At 43.4% G+C, this 25,302-nt stretch overlaps 1 protein-coding gene across 1 annotated transcript in view; it reads right to left on the bottom strand.

Annotated features, from left to right (window-relative positions):
- The window catches only part of PGBD5 (piggyBac transposable element derived 5), a 94,545-nt gene that overhangs the window by 24,314 nt on the left and 44,929 nt on the right, over positions 1-25,302 (bottom strand). Inside the window, exons 3-4 of the mRNA XM_054022683.1 lie at positions 20,199-20,333; positions 1,755-1,935 (exon numbers count right to left, since the gene is read on the bottom strand). Coding sequence (XP_053878658.1) covers positions 1,755-1,935; positions 20,199-20,333 — 316 coding nt within the window. The remainder of the gene's footprint in view (positions 1-1,754; positions 1,936-20,198; positions 20,334-25,302) is intronic.

A 25,302-nucleotide genomic window follows, 5' to 3' on the forward strand; every position in this document is an offset into this window, starting at 1 on the left:
ATCGGAGTTACCTGTGAGAAAGAAATACTCTGGTGGTTCAGTAGCCAGGATTCTTTTCTACTGTGATTCCAGAGACACAGTGGAGAATGTTATCCCCTTCTTTCTCTTTCACAAATCTGTCAGCATAAAGGATCATTTTCCAAAAGTCACAGTTTTAGGTCTAAGGATCTAGTAACCCCTTATTTCAACTGAAATGGCTTACGAATTAGACACACTGGAATATTTGGGTTCTCACGCATAATAACTAAACATTTGATCAAATGGCTTTTATAATGCTAGAAATATAATGGCCCTGTAGGCAGCCAGCCATAACATTTTATGAAAAAAATTCAGAAGGAATATTCTCCAGTCATTAGAGGGAAAACTCCAGTGTAATATAAATATTCTTGACTTGTTGACCATGTGGCCATTATATTTAAAGTATTGAGAGAACCCATAATTACGTGTGTGTGTGTGTATATATATAAGTGCTCTGTGGGTGTTTACAGTGTATGTAAAATAATTTACAACCCAATCCTGCATTGTGTTCCATGATGGCAGACCTGTGTGCACGCACTGAGCTGAGGGCAAGATTGAAGGCATTAGGTAGCTAAAGTATTGTAACCAATCACTGTCATTTTCCTTTTAAGTATGAATCAAAATAAACCAATTATTTCTACATTGTGGGCCAAATTCCATTCTTGAATGTCCCACATGGATGTAGACTTTTGTCAGTGGAAGCCGTGCTGAAAACAGAACTTGGCTCCCAAAGATGAACAGCATAGGGGGGAAAAAATGAGCTTGTGGCCTCAGTTTGTTTGGTTTGTTTTTATTTGTTTTCAGAAAGGTGTGAAGTGTTCATCTACAAAGGAAATGCTTCTTGATGCTAGAAATTCAAATCTTGTTTACAATGGAAGATCCTGGTGACTGGAGAACTAGTGAAAAAGTTGTATCACTGGAGAAGAATTTAAGCTGACCAGTTCGTGGGAGAGTGGATGTTCAGTAACTGTTTTAAATTCTTTGGGATTGATTTTCAGAGTGGGAACATCTATGACTACAACTGCACTCAATGGGAGCTGTGAATGCTCATCACATCTGAAATTCAGATCACTTGTACAACACCTATTTAACACCACAGATTAACGCGCACTTGGGTCTAACTCTAGTTTATACCTATGCCTGTATTGCTACATAGGCAAACCCTTCTAGTGTAGGTGCAGCTTATATGGGCAAAAGAGTGCTTTGCTAGCAACTGTCTCTACCATAAGGCTTTTGCATTTAAAAAAAAATTGCTCCCCAAATGACATTATACTGGCTAAAGTTTCTAGGGTAGACCTTGCCTTAGGTAAAGACTCAGCACATTCCCCCTTCCCCCACACCCTTTTTTCACAAGTAAGAACTCCCACACATATAGAAAACTCCCCAAGAAGTCCTCCAGAGAAAAACCCAGGTATAACCAGAGTCTAAATTCCTAAGGTAAAAGAGAAAAAAATCAGAGTGCTTCTATTTCTTCCCCCCACCCCTTTTTAAAATAGCCTTCTTTCTACATGATGAAGACTCAAAGGAAAGCTCAAGCTCTGTTTAAATAACCTCTGCAGGTCCCCTTGTAATGAACAGACTAAGTTACCCTTAGGATTTCTCTGGCTTGGCTGCTCATGGCTATGCGAAGAGATAAAGCCTCAATCAAAAACACTTCGGGTTATTTGCTGACTTCTGGCAGCAGGATATTTATAAGCCTTTCGGCATGAATGGTCAGTGGATCAGCTGTCACAAACCTTGCTTCTCAAACTCTTCAAAAAGGTTCAGGCTGGTAATGCTAGGGCCAGTGAAGATGATGTAGTTTTTTCCTGACGCATTCTGACAAAGGCTCTTGGCCACCATACTGTGGAGTTGGGGCTTGTTCTTCAAAGCATCCAGTCCATCAGCACCGCCTCCTTCTTTTAGATGGACATATATCTTAATGAGCAAGGAGAAACAAGAAGACAAGTCAATGTGGTTAGAATGGATCAGGCAGGAGCCATGCAGTTGCCAAACCCCTTGCTCAGCTTTCACTGGAGATAATTTTTCAGCTCAAGGCGGTAGATACCTGTTTCAGATTTAACCCCTAATACACCTTTTATGACTGGTGCCTTTAAATGACTTTGGAATAGCTGGGGCAGGTTTGGAATTTTCTGCTGGGGCGGCTATTGGGAAATACAGATCTATGCCTAAGATTGAGGCCTGCTATAGATTGCTGTTGCTATTGTGTAGCTGGAAAACCATTTGTCAGGTAGTAATAAACCACGACTCCTAAAGAGAACTGTATGTGGTGTGGATCCTATATAGACTTCATTGTTGTCAGTAAAGGGAGAACTTGGGACCTTCTGCTCTGAAAACACAGGCCTCTACCAGATGACCAGAAGGAATCTGTCTGCTAGCTTTACTGTAATAGAGTTCAGCTGTATATTCTCTTGCAGCAGACACTAAAGGGCGACATGACCGTGCTGATGCCAGCATGACACTTTCTCCAGTACAAGCCAGTGGTGTCCTTACACACCAACCACACATTCTACCTGGAATCTTCAGGGATAGCTCTAACTCTCAGCATTTTTGTCCAGATCATGACTTAGAGACAACCCATGAAAACAGATTGAACAAGGGGAAAAGGTGCATTAAATTGGCTTTAACAGTCGTAAGCATCTGGCTCCTTTCTAGCTGACTGCAATCCTTACAGATACTGTATTACTGCCATAGTATCTTAAAAACTAACAGCTACCATTGTCCAGGCAACGTTCCTTCTGTCCTTCATAATACTCGGTCACCATCCACACAAGGCCATTTAAATGGATATCCAATGGCAGGAATGTCTTTGCCTCTGCTAAAATGAGTTGCTAATGACCTTAGTCTGATTTGCAAGTGCACAGGTATGTATAGCACAACTGGCCGGCTTGGACTGAAATGGCACAGAGGCCAGACCAGCACCTCACTCTGCAGATGGTCACTCTGGGAACAGGTTATGGCATGTTAGTTGGGCAGTAGAGGAAAGCGCACCTCTTTTTATTGTAGAAATAGAGGACTTCAGTTTTCATTTATTTTATTCATACTACTAGAAAGCAGCTCTTCCAGTGGCTTAGTTGCTCATACAAACATTTGAATTGTATACCTCTAGGCTAAAATCCCAGACACACATAATTTAGCAATCTTGACCCAGAAGACACAAATCACCTCTGTCTCATCTGCCCACCCTATTTCTCGATCCACTCACTTTTTCCCCCAAAATAAATGACATGGAAGGCAGGCTGTAAACCTCAACAACTTTTGGTTCTGATGGACCAAAGGAAGGAGTGACTTCCAGAGCTGAAGATCCTTTGCCAAAAATATCCTGCCACCAGCTCCTCCTCCTCCCCCCAACTTTTAAACCAAGGAGCTGTTAGCTCTCAGTCCTTCACTGATCACAACAGTGGGAGCACCACCTGGGGAAGAGATCTGGGGTCTCAATTTCCAGGAACAGCCAATCCAGCATCATCCACCAAAATTAAATTCAATTAAACAATGGGCCTGATCCTCCCCTTGCTCTCAAAGTCAGCAGACACACATTTGTGTAAAGGAGAGGTGAATCTAGCCTTATATTCTGAATCCTAAATATTCTTAATTTTATTTGTTTATGAAGATCTTAAAAAAAACAAACAAAAAAAACCCCAACTCATGAAAAATAAAGTGGTCAAAATTTTCAAAAATGCCTAAGTGACTTGGGATGCTGAGTCCCATTGACTTTCAATGAGACTAAAGGTACATCTACACTTCTGGCACTGTGTAGAGTAGACACTGCACAGCCAGCTAGCATGAGTATAAACAGCAGTACTAATGGTAAGGCACATCTTAGGTGAGTAGAGTAGATTAGAGTGCCCTACATGCCTGAACCTGCAGGGTATATACCCTACATGGCTCTCTACATGCCCAACCAGTGCCTCTCAAGTCTACACTGCTATGTACTGTCCCATAGCTCCCCCCTGCTGGAGCCTTTCCCCATAACAGTGAAAGGCTCTGGCACCAGGAGGCAGCAGTGAAAGGCACCAGCAGCGGGAAACTACCGAAGCCTTTCTGTGGTATGTAGCTTCATAGCGCAGTGACAAGACAGCCTGCCTCACTGCAGTGTGTAGCTACACCTGTAGTGTCTGTACTCTACATGCTGCCTCAAATGTAAACATAGCCTTAGACTCCTAAACCACTTAGGTGCTTTCAAAAATTTTACCCATTTTCATTAGAGCAAAGACTGAGATGTTCAAAGTCACTCAGAGGATTTACGTGAACACTCGTTAAACTGGAATTGTGCTTCTAAATCCCCTTGTCAGCTTTGGAAAACTTCATCCAGAGTCTGCAATCATTCAGAAGATGAATTATTCAGAAGATCATTCCCTGCACACATCTCTCCCCATCTTTAGGGGCTCAAACTAGCATAAAGGAAACTGCACTACAAACCTAATCCGAGAACAAAATGAGTAGAATTAGAATGTTTGCAGTGGTGCTCAGTAATTTTTTGGTATCCCAAAGATCACGGGGGGGAATTCAATTGAATCTGTTTATTTTTAGATGCTACAGCTTCCAGCACTAGGTTCTAGGCATACTGGCACAATATTCTGACTGTTCATCAATCATGAAACAGACCCAGAGGGATACGTACTGTGTGAAGTCTCCAAGAAATCAGGTGTTTTGTATTTTTCAAATACCTTATGCATTAATGGACAAGTTCAATGTAGTATAAAATATATACTAATGACTGGATCTAATTAGACAGTAAATCATAGAAATATAGGGCTGGAAGGGACCTCAAGAGGTAATCTAGTCCATCCCTCTGCACTGAGGCAGGACCAAGTAAATCTAAACCATCATTGACAGGTGTTTGACTACTGTGTTCTTAAAAAATCTCCAGTGATGGGCATTCCACACCGTCCTTGGAGGCTTATTCCAGAGTTTAACTATCGTTCTAGCCAGAAAGTTTTTCCTAACATCTAACCTAAATCTCCTTTGCTGCACATTAAGTCCATTACTTCCTGTCCTACCTTCAGTGGACATGGAGTATAATTGATCACAGTCCTCTTTATAACAGCCCTTAACATACACCTCTACCTCGATATAACACTGTCCTCGGGAGCCAAAAAAAATCTTACCGCATTATAGGTGAAACCATGTTATATCGAACTTGCTTTGATCCACCGGAGTGCGCTGCTCTGCCCCCCCCGGAGCACTGCTTTACCACATTATATCAGAATTCGTGATCTATCGGGTCACGTTATATCTGGGTAGAGGTGTATCTGAAGACTTATCAAGTCCCTACTTGGTGGTCTTTTCTCAAGATTAAACATACCCAGGGTTTTTAACCTTTCTTCCACAGGTTAGGTTTTCTAAACCTTTTATCATTTTTGTTACTTTCCTCTGGACTGTGTCCAATTTTTCCACATTTTTTCTTAGTGTGCGGCACCTAAAACTGGACACAGTACTCCAGCAGAGGCCTCCCCAGTGCCAAATAGAGCAGAAATCACCTCCTGTGTCTTACTTACAATACTCGTGTTAATACACCCCAGAATTATATTGTTTTTTTTTTTTTTGGCAATTGTATCACATTGTTGGCTCATATTAAATTTGTGATCCACTATACCCCTCCTCTTTTTAAGCAGTACTACTGCCTAGCTAGTTATTCTCCATTTTGTATGTGTGCATTTGATCTTTTCTTCTAAAGTGTAGTACTTTGCACTTATCTTTATTGAATTTCATCTTGTTGATTTCAGACTAATTCTTCAATTTGTCAAGATGACTTTGAATTCTGATCCTGTCCTCCAAAGTGTTTGCAGCCGCTCCAGGCCTGGTATCCTCTGCAAATTTTACAAGCACACGCTCCACTCTATTGTCCAAGTTATCAGTGAAAATATTGAATAGTACTGGACTCAGGACAGACCCCTGTAGGACCCCACTAGATATGTCCTTCTAGTTTGACAGTGAACCAGTGATGACTACTCTTTGAGGATAGTCTTTCAACCAATTGTGCACCCACTTTATAGTAATTCAATCTAGACCACCTTTCCCTAGTTTGCCTATGAGAACGTTATGTGGGACTGTGTCAAAAGCCTTACTAAAATCAAGATCATCACATCTATTGGTTTCCTCCCTATCTGCTACGCCAGTAACCTTGTCAAAAGAAGGAAATTAGGTTGGTTTGGCGTGAGTTGTTTTTTGGCAAATCTATGCTGTCCACTATTCCTTATCTTCTAGGTGCTAACATATTGATCGTTTAACAAATGGTTCCAGTATCTTTCCAGGTATTGAACTTAGGGTGACTGATCTATAATTCCCTCAGTCCTCTTTCTTCCCCTTTTTAAAAACAGGTACGATGTTTGCCTGTCCCCACTCTCCTGGGACCTCACCTGTCCTTCATGAGTTCTCAAAGACAATCGCTGGCAGTTCTGAGACTGCTTCAGCTAGTTCTTTAAGTACCCTAGGATGAATTTCATCAAGCCCTGCCAACTTGAATACATCTAACTTATCTAAATAATCTTCAACCTGTTATTTCCCTATTCTGGCTTCTGTTCCTGCCCCCTTGTTGTTAATATTGTGTCAAGGATCTGGTCACCATTAGCCTTTTTAGTAAAGACTAAAACAAAATAGGCATTGAACACCTCAGCATTCTTGATGTCACTTGTCATAACTTTCCTTTGTCTTTCTTGTGCTCCTAAAGTCTTTAAAAAACTTCATATTTAAAAGGAAGCCTAAATATATTATACTATTCAATATCCTGCTCAATTAGGGTGGTGGTGTTTTTTTAATACAAGACTAGTCTCCAGGTGACGGTTGAAGCAGATTAGTCGGAAATATTGTGTTGCCTCTGACAATGCTCTACTTGTTTTGCATATACAGTAGAACCTCAAAGATACAAACACCAGAGTTACTGACTGAAGGGTCAACTGGACACCATGAGGTGTAAGCTATCAGGCAGCAGCAGAGCCCCCCCCCCCCCCAAATGCAAATACTATACAGTGCCTGTATTGCATCTTAAAGATAGACACATCTGGGCTGCCAGTCCCCACCCCCACCCCCTACTCCCCACAGCGCGGGGCCTTGGACTCTGTGGGGATCCTGGCTAAGCAGTAATTAGCTATTGCTGGAAAGGGAAGATTGATGAGGAGGCTCGAAAAAGTCTGTAGTTTGTTAGGTCTCACCCATTAGAAAGTATATTTTTACTATTGTTTGTTTGTAACCATTCCTATCTTTATCCCTTCTATTTGGTATCATTTAACTTATGTCCTTTTGTTAATACACTTGTTTTATTTTAAACCAAGTCAGGGCTGTGTATACCCTAGTTAAGTTAATAAGCTGTAATGTACTGACTCTTTAAAAGAGCAGTAAACTTAATATCTTCTGCAAATGTACAGCAGCAGGGGTTGTGTATTGCAAAGATACAAAGAACAGTTCAGAGGCTGGAGTTCACGGATTGTTACCAGGTGAGGTCTGGGCCAGGAAAGCCTTGAGGAGTTTTCTGGGGAGGAAGACAGACTAGTGTGGCAGGGAGCTGCCACAGTCTAATCGCCAGCAAAGCTCACTCTTGCTGAGGCAGAGAGGTAATACAGTGGCTCACAGCTCTGAGTACCCCAGCAGAACGTTACACCCATGCATTCCCCTGGGAAACTGACACACAAAGATAATGTAATCTCTTTCCAGCAGCAAGTCTAGCCTAAAGCATAGGCACTATTATAGAGACAGCGGAAGTGATATTTCTCAGGTCTCCGGAAAATTCATTTTACTGTGTGACATTTTTCAGTAGCTATGGATCAGTTGCCATTGCAATTCACCACTGCTGTTTTCCATAGCACAGTCTGCTGCAGAGGCTATAGTCCAACAGCCATTTCCATCTTGCGGAGCACCCACCAGCTGCTAAGTGTCTATTTCTGAGGCTATTGTGGCCCCAGGTGCTGGAAGGGAAAAGGAGCTTTCTCTAGTCTTCCTCCTCCCTTCCCCCACCAGAGTCTCCTGACATATGTTTGGGTAGTGGGTAGGCGCTGCTTCTTTTCCTTTCTCCCAGTCTCCGCTACTTAGAGCTCTTCATGAGGGAAGAGGATATAGTGTCTGCCTTAATAAGCAGGAGCAGAGTAAACCTGGCATGACTTTTCTCAGTGAAACTGCTGCCCATGTGGTTGAGAACAGTGTCAGTAAAACCAAGAACCACATTACTTTCACTTTGCTGCTGCTCAGAAAAACCATGAGCAGCAGCAGAGACACTGAAACTTGGTGTAGGCTCAGGAAAAGAGCACTGCCTTGGTTCATGTTTTGAAGGCTATTTTCCCAGCCCTGAGCTAGAAACAATTAAAATTTAAATTCTGCAGAAATTGCTTGGGAAAACTTCCCTCCCACTTGACACTGGTGAGTGGATTATTTTTTAAACCCTGGCTTAATTAACATTTGGAATACACTTTGAGATCCTCAGTTGAAGATGCTATAGAACTGTATGCAGTGTTGTTAATGACCAAGGCTAACTGAAACTGAGAGAACCTTTGGGGAGACTATGGAAAAAAGTTGCTGGAGCATTCTCTGATTGAAAATGCGCACAAATGAAACTGCCCAACTTCATGGACTCTCTTTCTGAAAGAACACTGAGCTTGAGAATATATTTAATGAGACTACTTGCTTTGTGCATTCTAACTGCCAGTTATTTAAAAAAATGACACTAACAAGGCATTGCTAAAAAATCTAACAAACCTCTAAACAGAATTTAAATATGATGGAAAACTAACTTTTTTTTTTTAGCTGCATGATTAACAAATGGACAGATAGTTAACTCTCCTGTACCTTGAACCTTGAAATATAAATTCACCCCATGTTTTTTTTTTCCCCCTCCCTCTTTCAAAATAGAACTGGTAAATCAATTATAGCTTAATGAGAGAAGCTTGTTCTTTGATATTTTTGTGTGATAGTGAAGTGACAAATTCTTCAGTACACCTTCCCAGTTTCCCTTACTACTGATTTTTTTAAGGGCACTGGAAATAGTGTCTGGTTTTTCATATTATGAAGAGTTTGAGCCAATCGTATAGGCCAGAGTTGGAATCGGGACTGGACAGCAGCATTTACCACAACCTCTTATACTGTAGAAAAATCCCACCTACAACTAATGTGAGATGCTATAAGAATTAAAGAAATACCAAGACTGGGGAGGCAACAGGATCTAGGGGGTGAGGCACTGGACAGGGGAAGGGGCAGTAGCGTAGCTAGCGTGGTGCAGGGGAAGCAGTCACTTCCCCTCACCCCTTTTCCCAAAAGCGGCGCCAGCTGGGCTGGTGCCGGGGGCAGCACTGCCGGAGGAGCCATGGGGGGCGGCAGGCGTAGCCGGAGGAGAGAGGGGGCCGGCTTCTCGGCCATCGCGCCCCATGCAACCCCAACATCGCCGCAGGCGCAGCCACCTCCTGCGGTGGCTCAGGGCTCGGCGGCCAAGCGCTCCCCGCCCGGAGCCGGGGCCGGGATCCACCCGCGGTGTGGGGCTGGGATCGGCCGGGGACAGGCGGCGGTGCAGGACAAAACGTGAGCGGCGGGGGTCCAGTGCCTTGCACTGGGGGGTCCCTTCCGGGCGAGGGGCTCCCCGGGCCTGCAGGGCAGGGGTGCAGGCCATGCTGTCTGGACGGGGGGGGGGGCCCTGGTGCAGCGCAGAAGCCTGGAGCCCTGGGTGGGGGGGACAGGACCCCACGGGTGGGGGCGGGCGGCACAGACTGGCAGGGGACACCTGCAGAGCAGGCTGGGCACGAGAGACTCTCCCAGGACCGTGGGGGGACGGGGGTATCTGCACCCCCAGGGAGCCCACAGGAGTCCTGAGCTGGGCCCCGGGGTTAATCTGGGGGGGGGGGGGAATGGGAGGAGCACCTTTTTTCTGTTTGCTCCCCCTACACTCAGACCCTCACTACGCCACTGGGAAGGGGTGTATGTCAGTAGACCTGGGTTCTAGTTGCAATTCTGCTATTGACCGGATGCATGACTTTAGGTAAGTCACTTCACCTCTGTTCTTGTTTTTTGTCTTGTATACTGAGGATAAGAGACAGTTCTTGCCCTGAAGAACTTACAATCTAACACACTGGAGCACTCCAATACAAATAGTTAATGGTAATAATGAGTTTCCTTTCTACATTACTAACCTATCTGGGTTGGAGGACTCTGGACTAGAGGTAAACAATTCTTTTTCTTACTCTCAATCTTTGATGTTTCCTCAGACTCCTTTTTCCCTTGAAAAGCAGTTAAAAATGGGAGCTTAAATGCAGAACCAACGCAAGGGACTAAATGACTTAATAAATCTGGAACCAGTGAAATTTCAGATGGCCATTAATGAAAATGAAACAGTTTTGCTAGTGAACATTCTGCCAGTGAGTGAAATGAAATGGGAAAGCAATGAAGTCTGTATTTATAATAAATAAAAAAAATAAAAAAAAAAAACCAGATGGCTCATGGCAAACTCAGGGAACAGATTTAATCCCATAGAACTTGAATGCATATGCACTCAGAATAGACTATTAATCAGCGTATTGTGGAATAGCAGAGCCCTCGGATGTCAGAGCAATATGCTGATCTAGTTCAAAAACCAACACCCCCTTCCCCTGCCACCTCCAAAAAAAACCCAACCCCATTTTGGAAATGCTGGGTTCACCTGATGAGAGGTGATTGGAAAACACATTACAATTTGAGAGGCATTTCACATAGTGGCAAGAGAATGAGAATTCAGTCCCCTGATTGTCAGCAGGAGCTTGTTTACATTTGAAATGCTACAAGAGCACAGCTTCAGCCATCCACATTGAAGCACTACAGTGGCTTGCTACCTACGCTGAGGGGAGGGGTTCTCCCTTGGGCTAGGTAATCTACCTCCCCGAGAGGTGGGAGCTAGGTCAATGGAAGAATTCCTCCATGGATTTTTCACACCTCTGAGGGTGAGTGATGTAGCTGGGTCAACTTTTTCCATGTAGACCAGGCCTCAGAAATTCTCAAGCAAATATGTTTGGCTGAGAAAACAATGCAGACTGTTAAAAGGCTACTGGGGAAAGGAAGACTGAGAAATGAGCTGCCACCCCTACAGCTTTAGGGTCTTGGAGTAGACATTAGCACTATAGGCCAATAAGGCTCCCTAGCACTTGTGGTAAATCATTCATGCAAAGCATACACAGGGTCTCACTAGAAGCTGGAGCAAAAATATCCAGCCAGGACGAAGCTACATTATGACAGATCTGTAAAGTTCCCTAGAAGCTAAATATAAGTGAATCTGTTGATCTACAAAGCTCTGGTGGGAAATGTAAAGCTATTGTGAACAGCACATTGTAAATATTCCACATTTGTACAGAACTGAAACACCCTAGAGTACAATTCTCAGATGAAATGTGACAGCTGAAAAGAGCAAGGGAAGAAGTAATGAAGGGGAGACAAGATTGTGGCTTTCATGGGCTGCCCACTAGCTCCCAGTAAAGCCCCGCCCCCCCGGGCACCAGTGCAGAGCAGGACTCTACAGGTGCATACGGAAGCCTGGCTTAGCAATAGCTTCTACAAGAGACACTGCAAATGTCAACAGCGGCTGTTTCTCAAGTCTATCCCTGCCCCCTTCACACATAAGTCACGGTCCCCCCAACATGTGCTGGGTGTATGAAAAGGTTTCAGGGCAGAGGGGAAGGAGTATGGTGACCCAGGGGAGGCTGCATGATCCAGTGAATAAAACACAAGCTTGGGACTAAGGAGACCTGGTTTCTGGCCCTCATCCTGTCTCTGCCTCTCTAAATGGCTCACTCAAGATCATACAAACATCAATGCCCCAGTTTCCCCATCTGTAAAATGGGGATAATAAAAACATTTGTCTTCATTGGTAAAGCACTTAGAGATCTACAGAAAAAGTACTATAGGAGAGCTAAATGTTACTTATTAACTTTTCCCTCTCCCCTCAAGTAGTTACTAGCCAAGTTCAGCTGGCATTTGTACTTGGTCATCCCCTTTGAGACATCTAGCAAAAGGAAGTGTCCTAGCACAACAAAAAGTTTCAACAGCTCTGTTTTGAATTCTTTGGTAGCTGGGCTGTAACTAGGGTGGGGTGAGCAGAGCAGCTGCCCAGGGTACAGAACCTCTGGGGGTGCAAAAATGGGGCAGTACACAGGATCAGAGGCACAGGGGGTGTCAGCCCCCACCCTTGTAAGATCAGGGCCAGTGGCATCCAGCCAGAGCCCAGGGTGTTCAGGGCCCCCCTCTCTGCTGGATCGTGGAGCAGGTTCCCCAGCACTAAGAGCCTGGCGCAGTGGCAGGGTGCTGACTGCCAGCTTGGCTCCTACGGAGCATGCTCACTGCTCATGAACATCTGGTCAAACTGCTGCCCTTGCTGGGAATTAAAGTTAAAGGGGGGAATGGGCAGGGTCTGAGCAGGGGGTGGAAACTGACTGCGTGGGGTGGGGGGGTGTCAAATGGCAGGAAGCAGGGACAGGAGAGGGGCTGAGGAGCAAAATTTGGGGTAGGAGTCAGGGTTCAGCCCAGGGTTGAGGTACTGCCAGATAGTGGCAGAGGGGGTAACAGTTACCCTGATGGGATGAGCCACCTGCCCCGTTGGGAAAAAAGGGGGCAGGGGGACAGAACGGTTTCCATGCTTAGGAGAAAGTGGTTGGAGAAGAAAAATTAAGAAGTCCTGGGTTGCTTGTGATTTACAGCTAGTGAAAGCCACAGTAGAAACAAAGAAGTAAACATTGCACAAGTAAAACATGCCTTTTTAGTCACTAGTCAGTAGGGATAAAACACATCCTGCTCTCTGCTTTAGGAGTGTTTTCCTGTTACTGTGACCTACCCTTACTTGTTGCTTCCCCCACCTGAGCCAATCCTTATTACGGAGCAGAATAAGGAGCCTCCCTCTGATCCATTGTTATAATGCTCCAGTATCTTGCCAGCAAGGTGCACTCACACATCAGGGAACTGGCACCTTCACGGCACAATGGGCCCAGATGCCAAACACAACTTGGCTTCTCTTTTAAAAGGTCTCTAATTTTGGGCTAGGGACAATTTTCAGTTGTATCCAGACAGACAATAATACAGGCCATTTACTGCATTGATTGCAGATCTGGATTGGGGCTGCTGGTAAGATATACACTGGTGAAGCAGCACGTCTACTGTGACCTGTGCTTGTAGCATTCTGGGCTGTGACCCAACCAGCTGTTCCTGGTACCCTTTATGGACTGGGGCCTTCACCTCAGCGATATGTCCATCCAGTCACTGTAACCACGGCATTGGCACTCTCATGCTGAAGCACAGCATAATCTGATTTCACGATTACCATTGCCATATATGTTCCTCTGTCTCCACGCTTAGGTGTGAGGAGGATACTATAGGGATGTTAAAGGATTGTGTGAAAAGTAATGTGGCAATTAAGAGCATCATACAGTAGCTTTGTCTACATACTGTATTGATATGCAAAAATAAATGCATTATCATTTCTCTAATATTCTAACTCCTTATCTAAAACACCCCACAAGGGGTGCAAAGATGCTTGCGCCACTTGCCCAGGGTGCTAAAATGCCTAGATATAGCTCTGTTGGGTAGTTCCAACAGGCTGCAGTGAGCCAATGAGGGTGTAGTTAGCACTAATAAGTGACCTATTAATCACTTACATTTACACAGATCTGTTAAGTAAAGCATCCCAGAGTGTTGGCGAGGGAGAAATCAAGAGAGTGAAATCAAAAGGCATATCTAGGGTTTTGATTTAAACAGTGTCAGCAAATACTCTCAAAAAGAAGAAAACCCTTCCACCACAGGACTGTAGCCAGAAAACTGCACTTAAAGTATTGAAGTCTTGACTTGAAAAGCATCTCAACAGCAATAAATGCATAGGGAAATATATTGGAAAGACAGCCTGCTGGCTCAGCTTGTAGGACAGACAGCAGGCCCAAGTTCAAACCCGACCTTGGTGTTACTTCTGTAAATTTGGCATTCCCTAGAGAAGGCAAATCCAATCTGCAATGCCTGTAATAGTGCTACTAATAATTCACACTTCAAGTGCTTTCCACCTGTGCTCTCCATGCACTTTACAAAACATTCATTTATCTGCAGCAACTGTGAGGGAAAAGTCAACAATGTAAGAAACTAACTAGTGTGCACACACCACTCTGAACTATGTATCTCGGCGTCATCAGCCGTGTACTGCTGATAGATTCTCTTTCAGTTTTAGGTGCAGAAGAACCTGCACTGTAGGGCTTCAGTTATCATGAAGGGAGTTGCCCTGGAATGCAGTACAGGGGCAGCCAGGATATCCTAGATGGCCCCAAATATTCCAGACTGTAATCCTGGTTTTACAGATGGAGAAACTAAGGCGAAGAGTTTAAGTGAGATGCCGAAAGTGACACCGCTTGGCCAAGCATAAACCCAGAGCTCCTGCCTCTCACACACTAACCAAAAGACCCAACTTTCCTTTGCAGCTAGCTATCAAATGAGTTAATTTTGTAAAGAACAGAACTATTCTGCCTCACTTACCTAAATAGGCTAAATGCCTTGATATTAATGATGGGAGAATGTTAAAAGGATAATCAGATTGGAGGCTGTGCAGTCATTGCAATTCTGTATGGCCGCTGCATGTTTAAAGCAAAAAAAGAGTAGCCCTTTTTTCCCCATATAGCAACTCTAATGGAAGAAAATACAAGAGCACTAAACATTGCTTTTAGCACTCTATATAGAATATTCATAACACAGGTAGAATGAAAAATGGGGATAGGGAAGTGGAAAGAAAATGAGAGAGAAATTTTGAATCTCCAGCAAGCTTTCATTTGAGTTCTGGGCAACTGTACATGTAGATTTATTTTATCCAAACTGAGTTTGCCTATGCTTAGCTCATATCCTTACTTGTTTTAGTTGAGTGGCTAAGCTACATAAGGAAGACATTAGTAACCAAGAGGTGGTGCTTTGTTTAGGAAGTTCTGAGGCAGATGTGATACAAAATGGAAATTCATCCCAAAGCAAGGACCTGAATTTCCAACTCTGGAATCAAGTTATTCATAACACAGGAGAGAGAGCTGAGCCAATACTGTAACCTATAAATGAATGCGCCTCAAGTGTGCTTTAGCATCTTTTTATGTTCCATGAAGTTTCTAATGAATTAGTTTGCTGGCAGGAATATTACCCTGACAGCAAACTATGAACGCATATTGCAGAATATTCATAGAGAATGAATGCTGAACCTGTAAACATGAATATTTGTTTACACCAACATCTGATTCAGAGTTCTGCTCATCCAATCAGGGAGCAGACCAAAACCACATGATCATTCTGAACAGCTCAAATGTCAAATACTGAATGCTAGCAACAAACTCATCGGTGAGCTACACACCAAGAATTGTTCACAGAAATGATTCAGTGAATAACTACAAAAAACAAATGTGAGCAAGTTGACCTGTTTGTAGCTCAGTCCTCTTCTGCCTACAGTGGCCCAATTAGTTGAATTACATTAAATTTCCTTATATACAAAACATATAGTGGCAAATTCTGCCCACAAGCAAGTGACCATTGTTCCCACTGAGATCACTATACATGTGTGTGTCAGGGTGAAATTTGGCCCCTTGTTGTTACAGGAATTTGTGCTGCATTTGCCTGCATATGGGAGCTTCTTTTTTGAGAATACACAGGAGGAAGCTTGGTCACCCATTAATTACACTGGTCTACAATTTTTGACAAGTTGTCTGCTTCAGAGATAAAATGTGCTATTTATTATGTATTTTGATGTGCTGAATTCAAATATGACAATTAAAACAACTGATTGGCTACTGTTTCTAAGATATTTAAGTTTTTACATTTTATGTCTATGTATATTGTGTAGATTTAATCAAATTGTAAACCTAGGTCTTTTCACGTGTTTATGGTTGCTTTATATGATATTTCACCTGTCCTGTTTATGTAACACTTTAAAAATCAGCAAAAGGGTTATATAAATACAATTTATTATGAGACAAAAGGCAAAAAACTATTATGTACATAGTTTAGTCCTCTTCAGTGTCAACTCGGCGCTTCTTGGCTTGTCTCTTGTATTCATTAAATGGAGCATCTCTTGTCACGGTCCAGCAATAGTCTGCAAGCATTGATGGGCTCCATTTGCCCTGACAGCGTTTCTCCATTGTTGCAATGTCCTGGTGAAATCACTCACCGTGCTTGTCATTCACTTCTCTGCAGTTCGGTGGAAAAAAAAATCTAGAGGAGAGTGCAAAAAGTGCATCTTTAGTGACATGTTGCAACCAAGACTTTTGTATGCCTTGAGGAGGTTTTCCACCAACAACCTGTAGTTGTCTGCCTTGTTGTTTCCGAGAAAATTTATTGCCACTAACTGGAAGGCTTTCCATGCAGTCTTTTCCTTGCCACGCAGTGCATGGTCAAATGCATCATCTCGAAGTTGTTCACGAATCGGAGGACCAACAAAGACACCTTCCTTTATCTTAGCTTCACTTAACCTTGGAAATTTTCCACAGAGGTCCTTGAAAGCTGCTTGTGTTTTGTCAATGGCCTTGACAAAGTTCTTCATCAGACCCAGCTTGATGTGTAAGGGTGGTAACAAAATCTTCCTTGATTCAACAAGTGGTGGATGCTGAACACTTTTCCTCCCAGGCTCCAATGACTGTTGGAGTGGCCAATCTTTCTTGATGTAGTGGGAATCTCTTGCACGACTATCCCATTCGCAGAGAAAACAGCAGTACTTTGTGTATCCAGTCTGCAGACCAAGCAAGAGAGCAACAACCTTCAAATCGCCACAAAGCTGCCACTGATGTTGGTCATAGTTTATGCACCTCAAAAGTTGTTTCATGTTGTCATAGGTTTCCTTCATATGGACTGCATGACCAACTGGAATTGATGGAAAACATTGCCATTATGCAGTAAAACAGCTTTAAGACTCCTCTTCGATGAATTAATGAACAGTTTCCACTCATCTGGATTGTGAACGATGTTGAAGGCTGCCATCACACCATCGATGTTGCAGGCTACAAGATCACCTTCCATGAAGAAGAATGGGACAAGATCCTTTTGATGGTCACGGAACATGGAAACCCTAACATCACCGCCAGGAGATTCCACTGCAGTAGTCTGGAGCCCAACAGCTCTGCCTTACGCTTGGGTAGTTCCAAATCCCTGACAAGGTTATTCAGTTCACCTTGTGATATGAGGTGTGGTTCAGAGAAGGAGGATGGGAGAAAATGTGGGTCCTGTGACATTGATGGTTCAGGACCAGAAGTTTCAGTTGAGTCAGATGAGGAAGAGGAGGAGAGTGATTCTGGTGCATCAGGAACTGGCAGTCCTTCTCCGTGGGGTACTGGGCGTATAGCTGATGGAATGTTTGGATAATGCACAGTCCACTTTTTCTTCTTTGACACACCTTTCCCAACTGGAGGCACCATGCAGAAGTAACAATTGCTGGTATGATCTGTTGGCTCTCTCCAAATCATTGGCACTGCAAAAGGCATAGATTTCCTTTTCCTGTTCAACCACTGGCGAAGATTTGTTGCACAACTGTTGCAGCATATGTGTGGGGCCCACCTCTTGTCCTGATCTCCAATTTTGCAGCCAAAATAAAGGTGATAGGCTCTCTTAACCATAGTGGTTATACTGCGCTTTTGTGATGCAAAAGTCACTTCACCACAAACATAGCAGAAGTTATCTGCACTGTTCACACAAGTACGAGGCATCTCTGCTCACTTTGGCTAAACAGAAATGTGTCCCTTTGCAAAATCAAACACTGACAAATAAGAGAGGATGACACTGTATGATTTCTAGAGCTGCTATAGGGCAATTTGTTCAGCAGAGTGATGTAAGCTTCGTTATGATTGCATCATCCATGACTTCTAGGAATAACATGATGCAATTCATATCATGAATGACGCAGTACCAGCTTCAGATTGAATCATTCATTGTTTTGCCTAAAAAGCAAGTACTGTCCAAACCCAGTCATAGATTTATTCATAGATCCAGTCAAAGATGTATTTTAGTCATTTCTGGTTTAAATTGAGATCCCTTCCCTTTATAACTCACTTATCCTCTGCCATTCCCAAGTCAAGGGTCGCATATACTGACCCAATAGCATATCTTGAAAACTAGAGCCAATCAACAATTTTAAGCATCATTTTTGTTCTCAGTGACCCAGAATTAGTAAAGTTTGACTACATTTATTTCAGAAGCATTTTGGCTGTAGAACAGTGTTGCCTATCAATAGGCTTTTGTTTATGTTGGCAGACTTGGTGATGTGGTGGGAGGGAGACATGGAACTTTCCTCTTATCTGGATCTATGATCTCTTTATATGAAACAGCTAAAAACCATTTTTTGGTACATTAAGAAAATTACTGCTTTACTCCTTCACAAAACAGCAGAGAGTCACCAAATAAGTGTTTGGCTTCTGCAAGGCCTTTGTGAATGCGTTGGAGAGCTAGGTGACAGTGCTGAACATGGTACTTAGTCTGTAGTTGCTACTGTAATTTGCAAAATCCTGTATGTTTTCTGTTTTGTAATGAATGTTCATGCTTCTCAATGTTCATTCTCACCCCTTCCTAAGGGCTCTCTCACCCAGTCATTTTAATATAATGATGAATGAGTCACAATGGAAAGGACCTAAAGGCTGTTAAGAAGATTCTGGTTGTTATTTGGATGCAAGTCAGGCATAAATGTCAACTTCATAATTGTAAGAGCATCTGGGTCTGATCCTCTGAGGTGCCGAGTGTCCTCTGCTTCCACTGACTCGTCCATTTAAAGACTGCATTAATGGAGAAGATTAGGGGATAAAATCTAATTACAGCTCAGCGTATCTGAAATCCTGGCATGTCTGCTGTCTTATCAGGTTTTTTGGATAGATCTGTGAACTTTATTCTTCTGTCTCTGTCCCTATTATTCTTCAATAATAACCTGGAAGGAGCGTTCTCCTTGGAGACTAAGGACACTACCGCTGTACTGCATGTTGCCTTCCAAAAGCCAGTGAGTGGAAACTTCCAAGGTTGCTACACAACGTAAGGAGCCCTGGGCACTGGGGACCCATGCAGCTGCTGACACATGGCGCAGGAATACCATGGGAGTTGTAGTTCCATGTGTGGAGAGCCATTCCCTCTCTCTCCTCTCTATGAGGCCCCTCAGAGCCTGGGAACACAGGCAAAAGACAACCCCCCTTCCATCCCCAACACACACACTTCCCCTGCTTGAGTGCCCCCCACAGCTTCTCTGCCACCCAGTCTCTCCCCAGCCCTGCCTTTGGAGCTTGGCCACCTTTCAGCCATGCCAACCAGGATGGCGGGGGTGGGTGGTTGGACTGGACAGGGAACCCTTGCCTGGGCCTGCTGTGACAGAGAAAGCTGCTGCTGGAAGTATATGATTCTAGTTTTCTCCCAATTCCTTTGCCAACATATTGCACCACTGAAAATGCAGACCTTTATTTCCAGCTAACTTGTCTTGCAGAATAAAATTCTTTCTTGGAGAGCTATCCAAATAGTCTACACCATTGGTGACGCCAGCCAGAGTTTTCAAAAGTGCTCGGCCCTCACAATAGGGGCCATTCCCCCTCCCCCCCCCCCCCCCCCATCATCTAGGCACCAACATAAGTGGCTCTTCCAAAAAATCTAGCTCAAAATATTTTATAACAGACCCAGCCAGAAGCCTTAAAGTTTACTTACACTCAAGCTCTTATGTTTTCTTCAGGTAAGATCAGATTTTATGTCTTGGAGGGTAGGAGGGGGAACCTAATATACTGGCCACAGAATGCAGGCCATCAGGATGCTACACTTTGACTAATTCTATTACATATATGGATACAACTTAAACTGTCTGATATATGCAGTGTTATACTTGGAGGAAAAAAATGATCTAATTAAAGAACAGGAGAGATTCCTCAGATATCTTTTGAGATGGAGATATTCCCTATTGCTGCAGTTTGGCTTTTTTTTTTTTTTTTAAAATGCATTTAAGGCTGGCAGCCAGCTGGATAGTTCCAGAAATGGAAACCCTCTGTTTAGCCACGGAACAGGTCTAGCATGGGTAGTGGAAGTACAAGCTTCCTTTGATGGTACTAGAAACGGGCCTCTAATCCATTCTGGAGCTACCATCCACAGGGGTCAGAGAGGCCTGGTTCAGCCTCCAGAGCCCATTTAATCCTCCGCCTCTGCTGAGACTGCCAGTAAAGCTGGAAATTTTGATGAGTCTTGTGCACACACCTAACTGCTAGAAATTGCACTGAGACAACCAACGTAGAACCTACCTGACAGATGAAACCAGTAGATGAGCACTGCCGAACCCACAGGCTGAATTTCCGCTTTTTCCTTTTGCGTAGCTCCCGCTCTGTGCATGTGGCAATGAAAACTGGGTCCTCATCGATCAGCGGTTCATGTAGCACCTATGATCAAAATAAGTACATTACTTTGGTTAGAAGTAACAGTACTGTAAAGTCTCCCAAGGCAATGTTATCTCTGTCATGATTGCACTTGCCACCCCATAAGAGAAAGAAATGCTACTTTTGCTCGTTTCTCTCATCTAGCAGAAGCACTATGGCCCATCACCACAAGCCAAAATGCTCTCTTGAGCATTGAGGACTATGTGAAAGAAGTGAGGTCCTTAGGAGTCTGTCCCTTGGTCTATCCACCCTAATTTTTATTGTCCCCAATGTTGACATTAGACTGCATTCATGTCCTCATCACAATGTTATATGCCTCTCCAGGTGATTTATAATGTGAAACTATCCAATGAGAACTTCAAATACATGCTTATTCATAAAATATTATTATTTTGCAGAGCGTTTTTTGTGCCAATTATATCCTACAGTATTTTGCAGGTTTAAATGACAGTTATTGAGCAAAAAATAAACAGCAGAGGGGGAAAGAAATTAAAGAGGTACTCAAGGGAGATAAAGATGCTATCTGAAGCCACTTGAGAAAAGATGGAGATGAAGGAATTTTGTTCCCGATGCTAGGAACTGCAGAGGAGAAGGCTCTTGCACCAGTAGCAGTGAGATTCTGTGAAAGGACAGACAGGAAGCTGGGGCTAGATGAGCAGGGACAGGAATATAAAGAGGTAAGTTCTATGATGCAGACTGGAGCAAGTCTATGGTGTGTTTAAAAATGGGGCAATTTTGCACCAGCAACATAGCATGAATGGGGAGCCAGTAGAACTATTTGAGGATGTGGATTATATAGTTTGTGCTCCTTTAAGTGTGCACGAACAACAGCAGTAGCATTCTGTGTGTGCTGGGATGTGGGAAGGCTGTAAAAAGGAAGGTACAATAGTCATGCTGAGTGGAAACGAAGACATGAAGGTGGGACACTATACACATTTTCAAAGATTTGCACTGGTTGCAAATGGCTTCTATTAAACAAGACCATAAAAAAGTTTCCATACTGGAACAAGATAATTGATCCATCTAGTACACGGTTCTGACAGTGGCTAGTCCTGGAGGCCTCAGAGAAAGATCGAACAGACCTGACAGTCCACAGGCAACCTTAATTCCGGCACTTCCTACCTCGAATGTTTGACTCGGCAATCTTAATATTTCTTTTAACATAATTTTTTGTGTGGAATTCTTTACAAAGGTGGAGTTCCTTTAGTGCTCCAGGAGTTACTTACAGAAGAGTGTTCCTATCACTCCTATTGCCTTTTGGGCCGCCACTGTGGCCCAGGTTTTTCCAATGAAGGTATGCACAGTTGTGTAGTGTGAGGACAAACACCAAGAGCCATGCCGTAAACAGTAACTATAGAAATCCAGGACTAGGAAGTCCCTCTTTTATGAAGCACCCCCTGGAACACATCTTGGTCCTCTCTGGTAACTGTGGAGGATCAGGAACTCTATAACCATTACATATCTCCCTTTCTGGACGATAAAAAATAAATAAAACAAATTATCAACCTGTGTCAGTCTTATATATTTTTATTTTGTGTGCGCACACACAATTCAACTTCAATTTAACAGGTGTATTCATCTGTATGCATTTAATTATATAAAAAAAAAATCAGGGCACTTTTCTTGCAATGCCACTGCTGCATTAAACATGGGGGGGAGGGGGTGTGGAGATATGGCACACCCCTGTGTAAAGTCACCTCAGAGGTAGCCACTTGTCTCTCAAAAATTGAAGTGGTTAAGACATCATTCCTTCAACCCAGAAGAGGCACACATGTTCTCAGGCCCGTGGCTGCTGCATGACTTCATTTAGACACACTCCAGGTTTTAATGGCTCATAAAACATTCACGGCACCATCTGAAAGCACTCTTGCAAAACGTACAGATTACCTACATAAATATAGATGCAGACGTGAGGAGGCATGCAAATTCTCCTGGCTTTTGGGGAAGCTGCAGTTGCCAGCCCAGCCCACCTAGTGCCAGTTATCCCAAAATGACTGAACCTTCTTCTTCCTTTAGGATCAAGTCAACGTATAGTTTAAGTATACACAACACTTTGCACGTTTGTAGCAACTTTTCATTTGAGGATCTCAAAGCACATTGCAAATATTAATTCTCTCAACACTCCCTTGAGGTGGATATTTATACATATTTTGCAAATGGGGAACTGAGATACAGAGAGGTTGTGACTTGCCCAACATCATCTCACTTAAACATCTGGTACAAACCTATATTCAATCATAAGCCTTCCTAAAAAGGGGGGGGACGGACAAAAAGGGGGGTTGATCAGTTATTTATTTCCCTTTTTCTAGTCTCTTAAACTGGCTATTGTTTAGTATTGTGAAGTGTGTGGGGGAGGTAAGGGGGGTGTACATGTACACACATCCTCTAGTGGGTTGAATCTGCACTGCATAATAGTACCACAGGTCCACTAAAAAAAACACGTGTACTCAAGTGGCAACAGATGAAGCATTGACCCCAGTAGTTGAGGCTCAAACCCCCTTCCCGCTGGCTAGGTAAAGGCAGTGATTTCTTTACATGCGTTTGTTGGGGAGGGATGGGATACCAAGGAAATTCTCCTGTCCTCCTAAACAATGTGAGCCAGATTCTCAGCTGCTTTAAAATCTGTGTAACTGAAGCTAATGGAACAACAACAGGATCTGGCTCTCTGTTAATTGGTTCTGTACTTTAAATAAACTGCCCAACCTGGGGCAGGGGGTATTATTTCCTCTATGTACATTTCTGTTTGCATTATCATATGCTAAATATACCATAGTACAGAGGTAATTAACTAGTTTTTGTCAAGGTCCAAATTTCTTGTCAAAGTCCAGACTCCAGAGAGAAGAATACAAAAAACAATAACAATAATAAGTAAATAAGATTTCACTGTATGTTCAAAAGTATCTGCCGGGGGTCTAGATTTGGCCCACGGTCCACGTGCTGACTACTCCTGCCACAGTACCATGCTCTGTTTACCTCATTCTTCAACTTTGGATATTAGCTTCCCCATCCCCTTGTACAAAAGGAGTTCACAAAATCTCCAAGTGTGATGTCTTCTGTGGCATATGCACCTCAAAAGAGAGCATGCAAAAGTTTAGCATTCATTTAAAAATATATGATGTGGATTTTGGGAGAGGAGACAGGAATTTGGGTCTCTGAAGAATGGTAAGCTGCCCCAATAACACATGTAATATGATGCCCCTGGATAGGTTATCGTCAGCAGGAATTGAAGGCAGGACCTCAAGCATGAGCCTTTACTGCCGGAGCTAAAGAACCCAGGCTTCATAACTCCAAGGCTGTACCAGACTCACAAGCCTCTGTGGACTAGCAACAAGAAGGTGACAAGCACCACAACCTTAGCATTGATTACACAAACCATCCAATCAAGGCAACAGAAAGGAATTTAAAAGGTAAGAACACACATCTGTTGGGGAGGTGGGGGTAGGGGGGAAGAGGACCAACAGGAGATGGGCCTGTGCCAAAACCCCTGATTTGGGGGACCACTGGTTTGGGAATACTAGAAATCCAGATATGGATAAGAAGGCTGCAGCTTGGATACCAATTTTTTTAATTAAAGCCAGCCAATGAAAACATACTGGTGGACGCACAATTACCTTGGCTGCCTCAGGAAATGTCAACTCAAACCATCCAGAAACAAGTGACAGAATAAAAACCCCTAGGCACAAAATGGCCACCCCCCAAAGTTTTCCAAAAATCCCTGGATCAGAGAAAAGTGGTGGTGGTGGTGGTGGTGGTGGGGGTGTTTCCACAATACAACTGCCATAGCTATAAACAGGACACATCCAACCGCCCATCAGAATGAGCTCTTTCTTGCCATTTCCCCTTGTATCTGTTCAACAGGATTAGTATTTATGTTTTCACTTGGCCCTTACATTCTGGATCTGATACTTAACCTTAATTATACCATCTGCACCCTGGGTGATTCCCAGTTAGAGGTTTTTTCCCCGCTCTCTTGCTTCAAGCTGGTGGAGCCCCGGTCCCTCAGGATATTGGGTATACAATTCCTTTGGACTCCACAGAGAGCTAGAACACTCAGCCCTTTGCAGGATCAGGTCTGGATTGTACTCCAGTAAGATACTTATTCCTGTGATTGTCTTACTATTTTTAAGAACAGACTTAAAATCTCTCTCTCGTGTCTAATTATTTTTGGTGTTTGATGTTCAGCTTGATATGGCTGAAGGGTGCTTTATAAAAATCAATACACACATTGACAAAGGAACCTAGGGGTGGGGGAAATGGGAGCTAAGAATGGCGGTCACCTTAAAAAAAAAAAAAAAAAAAAAAAAAAAAAGGGGGGGGGGGAAGAGTCTCTGTACAAAACAGAGCACAAATATACAGACTGCATGTGGAGATTCAGATGCTTAGTCATCGCAAACATGGTACAGGTGATTCTATTGATTAAGTTTTCAGACTTTGTAGGGGGAAAGGTATATGTGGGAGTCACATTACTTGCTAATGGGATTTGTGCTTTTCAAGTGTCCCACAGGAATCCAGCGCTCCGAGCATTTACAAACACTGATCAAGCTTCTAAGCCCTTGATTTTCGCACCCACTGACGTCAATGGGTGGGATGCCCTTTCCTCAGAATGTTTTCTGTGTTTGATTTGCTGTTTTGCCTTGGCATCAGCGACACGGCGTAGCCTAACATGGAGGGTTCTAGCTCATGGCTCCTACCTCAAGCTGATTAATGTTTGGACTGAGCTGCTGCACTGTCCTGAATTTTACAGCCACAATGGGTGGCTGGTATCTCCCTCTTCCCCTACAAAATAGGCAAATGTCCATTATTTGCTACTCAGCTCTATTTATTTTTAGCCACACTTCAATGGCAAAGTATTTTAAGATAAGATTTGCCATGCCGGGTCAGGTCATACATCCACCTAGTCTGGTATCTTACCTCTCATAGCCAATACCCAATGCTTCAGAGGAGGGCAAACACTCTTATAACACATCTCTTT

The sequence above is a fragment of the Malaclemys terrapin genome, chromosome 3, assembly GCF_027887155.1.
Source record: "Malaclemys terrapin pileata isolate rMalTer1 chromosome 3, rMalTer1.hap1, whole genome shotgun sequence".
In the NCBI taxonomy this organism is placed as follows: domain Eukaryota; kingdom Metazoa; phylum Chordata; order Testudines; family Emydidae; genus Malaclemys; species Malaclemys terrapin.